At 41.7% G+C, this 13507-nt stretch overlaps 1 protein-coding gene across 3 annotated transcripts; it reads left to right on the top strand.

Annotated features, from left to right (window-relative positions):
- The first annotated feature begins 1137 nt into the window (after nt 1-1137).
- Nucleotides 1138-12618, top strand: ZNF577 (zinc finger protein 577). Of its 3 annotated transcripts, none has more exons than XM_029242979.1 (4): nt 1138-1302; nt 4245-4371; nt 5104-5199; nt 10762-12618. In XM_029242979.1, exons 1-4 carry the CDS (start codon nt 1288-1290, stop codon nt 12117-12119), a joined length of 1596 nt encoding a protein of 531 aa, XP_029098812.1. In that variant the 5' UTR covers nt 1138-1287; the 3' UTR covers nt 12120-12618. The 3 variants fall into 3 exon arrangements, with proteins under 3 accessions (XP_029098812.1, XP_029098821.1, XP_029098829.1); XM_029242988.1 differs by having other exon boundaries at nt 10765-12488; XM_029242996.1 differs by lacking the exons at nt 1138-1302; nt 4245-4371; nt 5104-5199 and adding an exon at nt 6089-6161 and having other exon boundaries at nt 10762-12488.
- Nucleotides 12619-13507: the final 889 nt, after the last annotated feature.

The following is a 13507-nucleotide window of genomic DNA, read 5'->3' as shown; positions in this document are numbered from 1 at the left end:
AGGGAGCTGTCTGGATGTGCACAGGGAATATGACAAGAGCTGATTCCAAAGGCCCTGTTTTTGCAACTGTGACTGTATGGCCCCCTCACAGTATGATACACCAGGGAAGTTTAGTTCTTAAAGTGCCTGAGAAAGAGAACAAGTTTGTATTGTGAGGCTGTTGGAAGAGGGAAGTGTCATAATGGAGAGGCGCAGATATGAATGCAGATTCCCACATTGCTCCTGAGGAAGGGTGTTAACTTGGGCAACACGCTTCACCTGACCAAGCTTCAACTTACTGGTGTTTAAAATTGGAGATAATAATGAAGACCTTACAGAACAGTGTTGAGGATTACATAAGATATGGCTTGTGATCCGTTAAGTACCCTGATCTTTAAACTGGGATAATTGCCTCAGTACAGTAAACAGAAAATTTAGATGTATGTGGGCTCAGGTGGTTTTAAGTCAGTTTCCAGAGCCATCTTTTTAAAAAAAATTTTTTTTGAAGTATAGTTGTTTTACAATATCGTGTTAATTTCGGCTGTACAGCAAATTGATCCAGCCATACATATATATACATTCCGTTTTTTTTGTATTCTTTTCCAGTATGGTTTATCGTAGGATATTGAATAGAGTTCCCTGTGCTATACGGTAGGACCTTGTTGTTTATAGAGCCACCATTTTTGTACTTTATCTTTTCTGAAATGGATCTATGTGACAAGACCATGAGCTGGTTTTTGTTTCCCATCTCCTCTTCCACATTCACTCTCTTCCACTTTACGAAAATAAAAGGCATCCCTCTCGCCCATTCCACATCTTCCTGTGAGGCACAGCCCCATGATGTAAAAGCTTTCAGAGGGTTAAAGAGACATGAAATATTGGGTCCCCTTCTCTTAGTGTGAGTTCACATAGCAAGGGAGAGAGAGCTGTGGTCCCAGGCTCAATCATTGAATTTACTCTTGAATTCACAGGTTCTAGTAATAGAATAAGAAGAAAGAACATTTCAGTAATAGAAGAAGAAGAAGGTTCCAGGCTTGGGAGATCATCATTTCTGGCAGCAGCCTGACCTGAGATCTCTGACCACAACTTCCAGGCAGGCCCACAGAGACAGAAGACAGAAGACCAGAACACACCCTAGAGTTACATGCCTTTTTTTTTTTTTTTTTTTTGGCCGAGCCGCTCGGCTTGTGGGATCTTAGTTCCCCGACAAAGGATTGAACTCACACCCTCGGCAGTGAAAGCGCAAGAGTCCTAACCACTGGACTGCCAGGGAATTCCCGACACGCCCTTTCTTAAGAACTGGAGAAGATGATCAAGGTCCAGGTGAGGTTTGTTTTATTGATTTTATCCTTTGTTTCCCGGTGGACTTGTGGATGCTTCTAAAAAAGTCTGGTGAAATGAGAACAGTATATGTTGATAAAAATCAGGATCTGTTGGAAAATAAATTTAGCCTGTAATCTTAAAATCAAGGGAAGTTCAGAAGCAAGATATGAGGGCTCTAGGGTTCGTACAAAGTTCTTAATGTTGGAGCATATGTAGGTGACTGTGTAAGACCCTCCGGTTGCCTTAGTTTTGAACTTGAGTCTACTTTTCTTGGCAGCCATTATAACAGGAAAAATGTGAAACGTTACATGATTTGCATTGTCTGTGAGGAGAAGGCACACCAGTTCTTTAGGGGAAGTACACATTTCACCACTCTTCAATCTTTTTTTTTTTTAATAAATAAATTTATTTATTTATTTATTTTTGGCTGCATTGGGTCTTCGTTGCTACGCACAGGCTTTCTCTAGTTGCAGCGAGCGGGGTCTACTCTTCATTGTGGTGTGTGGGCTTCTCATTGTGGTGGCTTCTCTTGTTGCACAGCACGGGCTCTAGGTGTGTGGGTTTCAGTAGTTGTGGCATGTGGGCTCAGTAGTTGTGGCTCACGTGCTATAGAGCGCAGGCTCAGTAGTTGTGATGCACAGGCTTGTTTGCTCCATGGCATGTGGGATCTTCCCGGACCAGGGATCAAACCTGTGTCGCCTGCATTGGCAGACGGGTTCTTAACCACTGCACCACCAGTGAAGTCCGCTCTTCAATCTTAAGAAATTTCTTTTGCTAGCTCTTCAGAGACGTTTTGTGATAGAATTCTCATTATCAGTTTTGTAATAAAGGCCTAAGATGTTTCCTCTGGCTTTTTCTTAATCGTGTTCCTTGGACTAGGCATGCCAGAGCAGAATTGAATTGGACAAAATTCTTCTAAAGCAATGTGCCTTGACAATAGAGCCTTCTAATAGTCTGACTTTACCCAGGAATAAAGCCTGGATTATCCAATAGAATTAATGGGCTGCTTGACCTTTGAGTTGTCCTCCATGAAGAAGAATTCTCTCAACCAGATTTTTGTTATTGATTTGGCAGGAAACAGCTGACAGTTCCATTCTTCGCGAGCAGCTTGGTGTAACAGATATTGACGAAAATTCTCCCTTTATTTCTTCTTAATCCTAGGTTCAAAAAATGAAGTCAGAGCCAATTATTCTTGGTTTGGTCTTTGTATTTTAATTATTCAAATGATACATGGCTACATTTGCATGCAAGAGATTCAAGCACACACAGGTATCTGCACCAAAAGAGAATATCCTGTTTTACCTTTTCTTGCCAAACTCCCAACCCAAAGTTTAACAAATATTAATAGTTTGGGTCTCCCCCCAGTGTCTTTCTATAATTGATGTGTGGTAAAATATATCTACATTTACATTAATAGAAGAAGAAGAAGGAACATTTCAATAATAGAAGAAGAAGGTTCCAGGCTTGGGAGATCATCATTTCTGGCAGCAGCCTGAAATGTATCCTTATACATATATAGCTGAATATATTATTAAGATTTTTCACATGTCTGGGATCATACTGTATATACTATTTGGGGACTTGATTTTTTTCATTGAAGGTCATTGGTACCAGTATATTTAAAACTACCTCATTGAGGACTTACCTGGTGGCACAGTGGTTAAGAATCCACCTTCCAGTGCAGGGGAGACGGGTTCGATCCCTGGTCCAGGAAGATCCCACATGCTGCAGAGCAGCTAAGCCCGTGTGCCACAACTACTGAGCCCACGTGCCACAACTACTGAAGCCTGCACACCTACAGCCCATGCTCCACAACAAGAGAAGCAACTGCAATGTGAAGCACGTGCACCACAACGAAGAGTAGCCCCCACTCACCACAACTAGAGAAAGCCCGCGTGCAGCAACGAAGGCACAACAAGCCAAAAATGAATAAATTGAATAAATAAATTAAAAAATAAAAATGAAAAATAAGTCTACCTCATTGATTTTAATGTTTGCATAGTATTTCATAGCATGGAGGTATAGCGTACCCTGTCTGCCTCTGATGGATATCTAAATTATTGATAGATTTTTCATACTTATAAACAAAGACATTCTTACTGCACAGTGTTTTTTATTTCTATGAAAATATTATTTTAGTACTTTTTTAGGCTGGAAAGGACTAATTTGTAGAATTCCATGGGGCAGTGGTTTGAATGTTTGTGTTCCCCCCAAAATCATATGTTGAAATCTTAAACACCCAAAGATGATGGTATTAGGAGGTGGCACCTTTGGGAGGTGTGTAGGTTATGAGGGTGAGGCCTTCACGAATGGGATTAGTGTCCTTATAAGAGAGAATGCACAGAGATCCCTCGCCCTTCCATGTGAGAACACAGTGAGAAGGTGCCCACTACAAACCAGGAAGCAGGCCCTCACCAGAATGCAGCCATGCATTTACCTTGATCTAGAACTTCCCAGCCTCCATAACTGTGAGAAATATATATTTTTAAATATTTATTTATTATTTATTTGGCTGAGCTGGGTCTTAGTTGCGGCGTGTGGGATCCTCGTTGCCATGTGCAGGATCTTCAGTGAGGCCTGCGGGAGCTGTCGTTGCAGCATGCGGGATCTTTAGGTGTGGCATGCGGGCTCTTAGTTGAGGCATGCAGGATCTAGTTCCCTGACCATGAATCAAACCCAGGCCCCCTGCATTGGGAGCATGGAGTCTTAACCACTGGACTACCAGGGAAGTCCCAATAAATTTGTTTTTATAAGCTACCCAGTCTGTGGTATTTTGTTATAGCAACCCAGGCGGACTAAGACACATGGTCTATGGTATGTGAAATAGTCACAGTCACAGTGCACATAATTTATCATGGGGAAGATGAGGAGAACGTGTTCCTGTCCCTATTTTCCACATCATATTATTCCACCTCGGATTGCACTGGAATTTGTTATTACAGGCATCTTTGTCATTTGAGGACGTGGCTGTACGTTTCACCTGGGAAGAGTGGCAGTTACTGGACCCATCTCAGAAGGACCTGTACAGAAATGTCATGTTGGAGAACTACTGCAACCTAGTGTCAGTAGGTAAGGGCAGTGTATGGTCAGACCTCCCAAGATGGCTGTTCTCTTGCTCTCTGTCCATCCCCTGCTTGACAAGTGCCTGCTTCTCCTGAACTCACGTGACTGACCTTCATGCATCCTTGCTCCAGGCCCCAGCTACTGATCTCTCTAGCTTTAGATCAGAACATCTCTACTCTGATAGGCTATCATAGGGGTGGTGAGGAACCTGCCCTTCTGCTGGTTTCCCTGGTAACCAATGAGCCAACCTGACGTCAGTTTCCCCTATAACTGGTAACACCCCCCCACCCCCACCCCCAGCGAAGACTGCCGCCACGTCCTGCCCGCCATCTACCACACACGGTGGGGTGCCACTCCAGGACCTTGCTTCAGACACATAAGCTCTCCCATCCATGAAACCATTGATGTCTCTGTCGCTGACTCCAGGCTCTTTCTTCAGTTTTGAAGCTGGGCAAGTACGGTCTTGTAGGCCTGCAGGGTGCAGCCCAACAGGCAGCATCATAGTCAGTTGCCTTTTCTTTCTCATTTAGTGAAATCTGTAGGGTTCCTGGAATATTTCATGGTTTGGACTAAAGCATCATATGTTCTAGAGTGTATTCTTTCCCTTTCCGAGTTAAAGGTTTTTACTTTACCAAAGTATGAAGGGTGCGGTCCTTGAAATAGAACTGTCTCCAGTTTTCGTAGTTTCCCCAGGCTCAAATGCTCGGTGCCAAGCGTTCCGTGATTTCCTATTTACAGGATATCAGACTCCCAAACCAGATTCACTCTTCCAGTTGGAACAAGGAGAACCCCCATGGAGGGTAGAGGGAGCAGGCCAGAGTCAAACCTGTCCAGGTGAGTGAGTGGCAACCAAGATGGGGAGAAATGACATGGAAATTCCAGTTGGTCAGTGAAGGGTTGATACTTCTGAAATGCTGTCTAGAGAACTTTCCTTACACCAGTTTGTGGCCCATAAGCCTAACACCTTTCTGCATGTTCTTTTTTTATTTGGCCATGCTGTGCAGCATGTGGGATCTTAGTTCCCTCCCAGCATTCTAGCCCGTGCCCCCTGCAGTGGAAGCTTGGAGTCTCAACCACTGGAACGCCAGGGAAGTCCTGCATGTTCTTTGTCAGGGCTGTTCTTCTTTGCCTGCCACTAAAGGATGATGTCTTCTTTTTTTTCAGCTTTCTGGATCTGACTGCAGTTTGTCTCATCCAGGACCCTGAAGTCTTAACCTGGTTCCATTCCTCCCAGCATGCCCCCTCATGCCGTCTCCTTTTCTTTGTCTGCAGGGGCCTCACTTCCTGTTCTTCACCTTACCTGCTATGAGATACATCTCACTACCTGTTCACATTGCTTTGCACTTAGCACTGCTCCCTACCTCTGCAATATCCCCATCCCTTTTGAAAGGGCTGATTAATATCATTCCGTGACAATCCACCTCAGCTTCATTCATCTGAAAACCACACACCCCTCGTATCCCAGGGCACCTCTGCCTACTAATTCACCCTCTGCTTCCCAAGCTTTCAGATTCTGGTTTTTTTTTTTTTCGTTTTTTTTAATCTTCTGTTAAAAGTTTAATTCATTCTTAAGGCCTAAGATTTCTGTTCTCTGTTGGAGAGTCCCACGTTGACTCCCGCTAATATATGACCTGCGCTCTAATAATCTGTGTGTTGCCAGGCACCAGGGCCTCTGCCCTATGATATTCTACTTCCTGTATGTGAAACCAGAACCCTCCTTTCTCCCAGATAATGTCTTCACCATCAGAGTGTGTATTCGTATATACGGAAGATTTAACCTCTCTGCACTCTAACAGGTATTCCCACCTCTCTTTCTATAGTCTGATCTGCCCTCTCATTCTATATTTTGCCTGCACCCAAGATATCCGTCCTGTGAAATCCTTTTTCCTTCACCTTCAGGAATGAGATCACTTTTCCTCCTGGTGAATCCTTTTCCTCCATGTGCATTTTATTTAGGTTCTCCCGTACTGCTCTACACCCTGGTGCCCGGTCACCTTTGAGTTACCGTGAGTCTTTCCTATTTACTCTGCTCTATATTTCTGAAGGTCTCTGCTGTTCCTATTGAATTTTGTTTTCAAAATGCATTTTGGAAATTCCACCCTCTCAGGTCCCCTGATGGCCATGATGATATAGACTTGCTTTGTTCCAATTCCTACATATATAGGTTGATTTCAGTTTTTCTTTTAGCTCCCTTTGAGGTTCTGGTTGTATTCCTCTGTGGATATGGGGCATGAAAGCAGTGGGACTTGATGAGAAAACATGAAGAGTGAGAGTTGGTTGAGAAAACAAGAGGTCCACATTTATTTTTTGAAGTTGAGAAGATAAGAACCCAGCCAAATAAAAAGAAAAGCATTGGGCTGCGGTAGAAACAGGGTCAGAAGATGTCCTGGAAACAAGTGACAAAATTACTCCAAAGAGGAGGAAGTGATCTATTTTGCTGAATGTCACAGATTATGTCAAATAACCCAAAGACTGGCATCTACGCATTTGATTATATTGCATTTTTACATCCAGATGCCGCCTTCTTTCACTCTGAGTTCTCTTTTTCTGTCTGTGAAGTTCAAGTGCACACTCAAAACTCCCTCTTTCCTGACTTCCTATCTGTTTTCATATCTACACCGCACTAACTCAGTCCTGATCGTATATTTTATTGTATTGTTTTACTGGTTGGTATGAGGCTTTTTCCATATAGAGGAAAGGGTCTGTATCTTATTCTTCCTTACTTAGCGTAACCACAGAATAATTCACTGACAGTATCACTTGCATCCATTTATCACATCTTTCATGAAAGCAGGTTTGGTGGTCCCCCACCCTGCCCCTGGGTGCATGGCTTGCCGGATCTTAGGTACCAAACCAAGGGTTGAACCTGCACCCTGGGCAGTGAAAGCATGAAGTCCTAACCACTGGACCACCAGGGAATCCCCCAAACAGGTTTGGTTTGGTTGCATTTTGGTTTTAATTTTGCTTTTCATCAGGGATATGTGTGAACTATGTGGGAGCCTTTTCCAACTACAGGCTCTGTCTCTTGAGATTCGGCTTCTGGTTTGCTAGGTGTGGGGAGTGACCAGAGCCTATGAGGTATTTGAAAGGCTTGCCAGGCAATTCTGCTTTGATCCCTGTCATTGAAGAACCACAACTCTAATGTGCTCTGAGGGAGATGCAGATGAAATAAAAGACAAGTGTAAAAATCTGTTGGAAAGGGTTGATGTAGGTGCATAAAATTCTAAAATTTTTAGCATTTTATTATGAGGTATAGACAAGGATTGATTTACAAAATCAGAGAAAACAGATTTGATAAAGTGTTGCTGAGAAGATAACGTGTGCTTCTTTTTGAAAGCATTATAAAATAATTTCTGCAAGAAAGAGAGCTGGGTTTTAAGTTAAAATGTTGACAGAAGGCCTTGTGGGTCAGTAATAATGTAAAAAGAAGACTTTGGAGATGGAAATGAGGAAAGCAGTGTGGGAGATTCTTAATAGATTGGCCTATAGGAGACTGTCTGCAAAGAAATGGCTGATTACTCTGGGTTTTATGTTAATAATTGGCTTAGAAAGTGTGATTTTGGTTTTGTCTTGTCTTTTTTGGCTAGTTCTAGAGAGTCTTTCTTGATAGCTGGGTGGTAAAAATTGTAACAATGGGAAAATATAGCTTGGAGTTCTAGGATGAGTGGAAGGTAAGGACAATGAATATTTTCTTCATCCTGGATGGGAATGATTCTTCAGAATCTCTTCATTGGCGGGTGACAGAAATGATGTAGGAACAGAGATCAAGGAAGAATCTGGCATTAGTGGAAAGTAGAAAATTTGGAGATGAGTATATTAAACATATTATAGTGGCAAATATAGGATATGATGGTCTATACCTGTGCTGTCCAGTGTGTTGGGCACTGGCCACACGTGGGCTACTTAAATTTAACATTTAATTAAATTTCATTAACATTCAGTAAAATTACAAATTTATTTCTGTAGTCAACTCTAGCCACATTCAAGTGCTCAACAGCCATACATGGCTAGTGGCTACCATATTGGAAAACACAGATATAGAATATTTCCATCACTGCAGAAATTTTTATGGGGCAGCTCTATATACAGTTACATTATGATTGAAGAAGGTGGTATTTCCACCAGTCAGTACATGGGATGTGGGTAGATGGCCCAAGGACTTATTTTTAAATTTCAGATGGTTATATGTGTGTCTGGATATATTAGATCATGTGAGGTTGTATCATACCTAATAGAAAATTGGAGTATTATCTACAATATTACTATTAAATAAGTGATTGGTGTCTTAGAAAAGTTTCATTTTGGTGTGCAGTCAGAATGAGAGGGGAACGATTTAGTAACAAGGCGATTATTGAATATTTTACCTCAGTACTCTTGGATCGCACTCTGTAGATCCTACATTCTGATTTTCCAGTTGTAACCCTTTGTTACTAAAACCCATGTTGCTTATTTGTTTGATCAGCATAGATACGGTTTGATGCCTCTGGGTGGACTTTTCATGTTCTCTGCATATTCCTCTCCCCAAACTCTAAAACTAGGAATGCCCTTGTCCTGGGCTCTCCCCTTTCTCTACTCATTCTTCTTAAATTATCTCATTTAGTTTCATGCAGTCCAGATATTTAAAAAATATTTGTATACTCATGACTTAAAATTCTTATCTTAAGTCTAAAACTTTCTCCACACTCATAGATCCAGCCAAGTACATCATATTTTCTCTTGAGTGTGTATTAGTCATCTCAAACATGATGTGTACCTCAAAATGGAGCACTTGATATCCCACAGATGCCAAACCTATGTCTTTATTCTTCCTCGTCTTATTAAATGGCACCAGCTCCTAAACAGATGCTTCAGCCGCATCTTGAGGCCCTGTCCTTGATTCTTCCCTTTTCTACCTCCAGAGTTCATTGTGATGGTGAGTCTTAGCTTTCCTTCCTCTATACTTATCTTTTCTTCTTCCATCATGCATAATTTGTTTTTGTACATTTTTTCATCTCCTTGGTAGTCATCCATGCTGAGGCTACTGTTATCTCTTGCTGGAACTCTACCATAGCCTCCTGTGTGTTTTCTCAACAATTTTATTTCTCCAATTCATTCTTCCTATGAGTCATGTGACCTTTTGGAAATATCAATTCAAAACCTGTTGTACTTCTGTCAAAAATTTTTTGGTTGCTTCCTGCTATTGTTCTTAGCATAAAATCCAGTTGTTAACAGTTTACAAGATCTATACACTCTCAATTCTACAGACCTTTCCAAACTTATCTATTTCTACTTCCCTCAAGCTCAGGATAGTCCAAGTATGCCAGCCTCCCTTATGTTTCTCTATCATGCCTAAGTTTTTTTTGCCTTTGAGTTTTTGCATTGCCTGTTTCCTCTTGGAATAGTCTTCATGTAGTTATTTGCATAACATTGCTCATTCTAGTCCTGTGATGTCAGCTTAACTTTTTTTTCTCTTGAGGATGACTACTTTGTCTAAGATTGACCTTCCACTACTCTATCACCTCCTTCATACCATTTTTCATGTTCTATAATTTTCTTACTACTTTGATTACCTCTTGATTCTTGCTCTCTTTCTCTTTTGTTACTAGAATGACAGCTCCATGGAGACAGAATATATTAGTCAAACTGTAGTAACATACTAATTCTAATATTCTAATATATTATTCTAATATTCTAGTATATTCCCAAACACCAACCCATTCAGTGTTTGTTGGATGGATGGATCCATCCCTTCCATCTTCTTTTTTTGTATTCCAGTCACAGTGTGGTTCTATTTCTACTTCTGTCCCCATTTTGCGAGGTTCTTTTTGGAAAGCAGCCCACATTATATTTATTCATTGTAGACTGCCCAACTTTGTTTCTAAAATAGCTGTTTTTCCTTTTACTGTTTTATAATATTGTCTCTTTTTAAAAAATATTTATTTATGGGCTTCCCTGGTGGCTCAGTGGTTGAGAGTCCGCCTGTCGATGCAGGAGACACAGGTTCATGCTCTGGTCTGGGAAGATCCCACATGCCGCGGAGCAGCTAGGCCCGTGAGCCATGGCCGCTGAGCCTGTGCATCCAGAGCCTGCGTTCCACAACGGGAGAGCCCACAACAGTGAGAGGCCCGCAGACCACACACACACACACACACACAATATACATATACATATATATATATATGTTTATTTAGTTACACCAGACCTTAGATGCAACAGGTGGGCTCCTTAGTTGCAGCTCACAAGCTCCTTAGTTGCAGCATGCAATATTGTCATTTTTCACAGAGCATAGGATACATTTCCATAGTGGACATTTCTCTTAGACTGGGATCTTATCAGAGCTAGCCCAAACCATGGCATTTTTGTACCTTTTTTACCCCCTAAAATTATCATGGATGTTTTCATTGTTCTTTTTCCTAGAAGAAATATGGGAGATTCACCCTATGCAATGGCACCCAGAAAACCAAAATGGGATTAAAACTTTGGAAAGATGTCAGCAAAGTTATGCACTTGGAAATAATTTCGACTTATGCAAAAGTCTTGTTCCTTTAACACAAAGATACAATAATTTTGGCCCACATTGTAAAAGTTTGAAATCACCTTTAGGTTTTGTTATTGAGAATAGAAGATATGCAGGAAAGGATTCTGATGAGTTCAGTGGATATGGGAAATCATCTCTCTACCTCCAGCATAACAGAACTCTTACCAGAATTAAATACCATGGCTGTGTGAAACCCAGTAGCACTAAGTCACAGCTCGATGACCATCAAAAAATTTATCCAGGAAAGAAACCACATACATGCAGTGAGTGCGGGAAAGCCTTCTCCAGGAAGGCAGAGCTCGTTAGACATCAGAGAACTGAAAGAGGAGAGAAACCCCATGGATGCAATGAATGTGGGAAAAAATTCTTGAGGAAGATTCAGCTCACTGAACATCAGAGAACTCATACAGGAGAGAAACCCCATGAATGTAATGAATGTGGGAAAGCCTTTTCCAGGAAGTCACAGCTCATGGTCCATCAGCGAACTCATACAGGAGAGAAACCCTACGAATGCAGTGAATGTGGAAAAGCCTTCAGCCGGAAGTGCCGGCTCAACAGACATCAGCGCTCTCATACTGGAGAGAAATTATATGGTTGCAGTGTGTGTGGGAAAGCCTTTTCCCAGAACTCATATGCCATTGCACATCAGAGACTTCACACAGGAGAGAAGCCTTACGAATGCAGGGAATGTGGAAAAACGTTCTTTTTTAAGTCAGACCTTACCAAGCATCAGAGAATTCATACAGGAGAGAAACCATATGAATGCAGTGATTGTGGAAAAGCCTTCAGAAGCAAGTCAGAGCTCATTCAGCACCACCGGACTCACACCGGAGAGAGACCATATGCCTGCAGTGAATGTGGCAAAGCCTTTGCCCACATGTCAGTCCTCACCAAACATAAGAAAACTCATACAAGAGAGAAAGCTGTGGATTCCCCAAAGCTGGAGAAATCTTCCTCAGTGAGTCATAGCTCTTTATTCATGAGTGAACTCATACAGGAGCAAAACCCTATGAATGCAGTGCCTGTGGAAATGTCTTTTACGGGAACCCAGCCCTTATTAAACATCAGTGAGTTCCTAGGGGACAGAAATGTAGTGATTGTGGACCAGCCTTTTCCAAGAAGTCAAGCCTCAGTAGAAAATCAGGAATTTACACAGGGATTAAGCCTTGCAAATACAGTGAATGCGACAACCCCTTCAGTAATAAGTTATGTCTTATATGTTACAGATATTGTGTAGGAAAAAAAAATCCTCAGATACCTGAGATGGGAAAAAGTCTTGAGCAAGAATCCTCCCCACATTCATTATGTGTCAGAGCTTGCTTAGGACAGAAATGCTGTGGATGGGGTGGTTGTGGAGAACACCTCTGTGAGAAGTTAGGCTTAGTAAATATCAGTGAGATCACATTGGGCAGAAATGCAGCTCCTGTGGGGAAGTCTTTTCCTAGAGGTGATATTGCAGTTGATATCAAAGAATTCCCACAGGACCAAAACCTTAGAGTGTGATGGTTTTTTATGATAAATTATACCTTATCACTTGTCAGAGGAGCATAGAAAGACAACTCTAGAGGCACTGAAGGTGGAAGACATGTTTAGTAAAATGTGGGAGCACTCATAGAGAAGAAAAATCCCCCAAAGGCAATAAAAAATGGAAATTCTATCACCAAACTAAGTCATGTATCACAGTTTTACCTTGGAAAGTGGGAAAGACTTTTGTAAATAAAGGAAATCTTCTTGGACACCAGGAATTGCATTGTGCAGTGAAAACCTAAGAATATAATGAATGTAGAAGGACAGCTATATTAGTTTCTTATGGCTGCTGTAACCAGTTGTCACAAACTCAGCGTCTCATAACAGCACAATTTATTATCCTGGAGCTCTGAAGTCCAGAATGCATCTCTGGGCCAAAAGCAAGGTTGTTCACAGGGTTGCATTTCTTCTTGGAGGCTCTAGAGGAGAATCTGTTTCTTTGCTTTTCCAGCTTCTAGAAGCTGCCCAAATTCCATGGCTTGCGGCCCCTTTCCTTCCTCAGAGCCAGCAATGGCTGGTCAACTCTTTCATCCCTCCAGCACTCATTCTTCTGTCTCCTCCTTCCACGTTTAAGAATGCTTGTGATTACATTGGGCCCACCCAGATAATCCAGGATAATCTCCTATCTTAAAGTCAGTTAATTAGCAGCTTTAACTCCATCTACTACCTTGTGTCCCCTTTGCCTTATAATATAACATGTTCACAGGTTCTAGACATAAGGATGTAGACATCTTTGGGAGGCCATCATTCTACCTACCAGAGGCCACCCTTGGGCGCCCAGTGATTCGTGTCTATCCTGCATGCAAATGGATTCATCCTATCCCAGCATCTCCAAATGTCTCAGCCCATTACAGGATCAACTCAGAATCCAAAACCTAACCTAATACTGATCAGCTCAGGAGTGCCAAATTTCATCTTCTAAATCTAGTGTTGATAGGCTCTGGGTACAGTCCATTCTGAGGTTTCTCTCTGTGAACCTTTAAAACTCTAGAAACAATTTATATGGTCCTAAAATAACTTAATTCCATCTTCTACCTTAATTCCCCTTTACCATGCAAAGTAACATATTTACAGTTTCTAGGAATTAGGACATGAACA

The sequence above is a fragment of the Monodon monoceros genome, unplaced genomic scaffold (assembly GCF_005190385.1).
Source record: "Monodon monoceros isolate NGI ecotype Baffin Bay Population unplaced genomic scaffold, NGI_Narwhal_1 Super_Scaffold_10, whole genome shotgun sequence".
Classification (NCBI taxonomy): Eukaryota; Metazoa; Chordata; class Mammalia; order Artiodactyla; family Monodontidae; genus Monodon; species Monodon monoceros.
The sequence above is the reverse complement of the archived record's forward strand: the minus strand, read 5'-3'. Positions and strand labels throughout refer to the sequence as shown.

Coding starts and splice junctions, on each gene's coding strand:
- ZNF577 (XM_029242979.1), top strand. Junction 4,372..5,103: donor CTGCAACCTAGTGTCAGTAG/GTAAGGGCAGTG, acceptor TCCTATTTACAG/GATATCAGACTCCCAAACCA. Junction 5,200..10,761: donor CCAGAGTCAAACCTGTCCAG/GTGAGTGAGTGG, acceptor TCTTTTTCCTAG/AAGAAATATGGGAGATTCAC.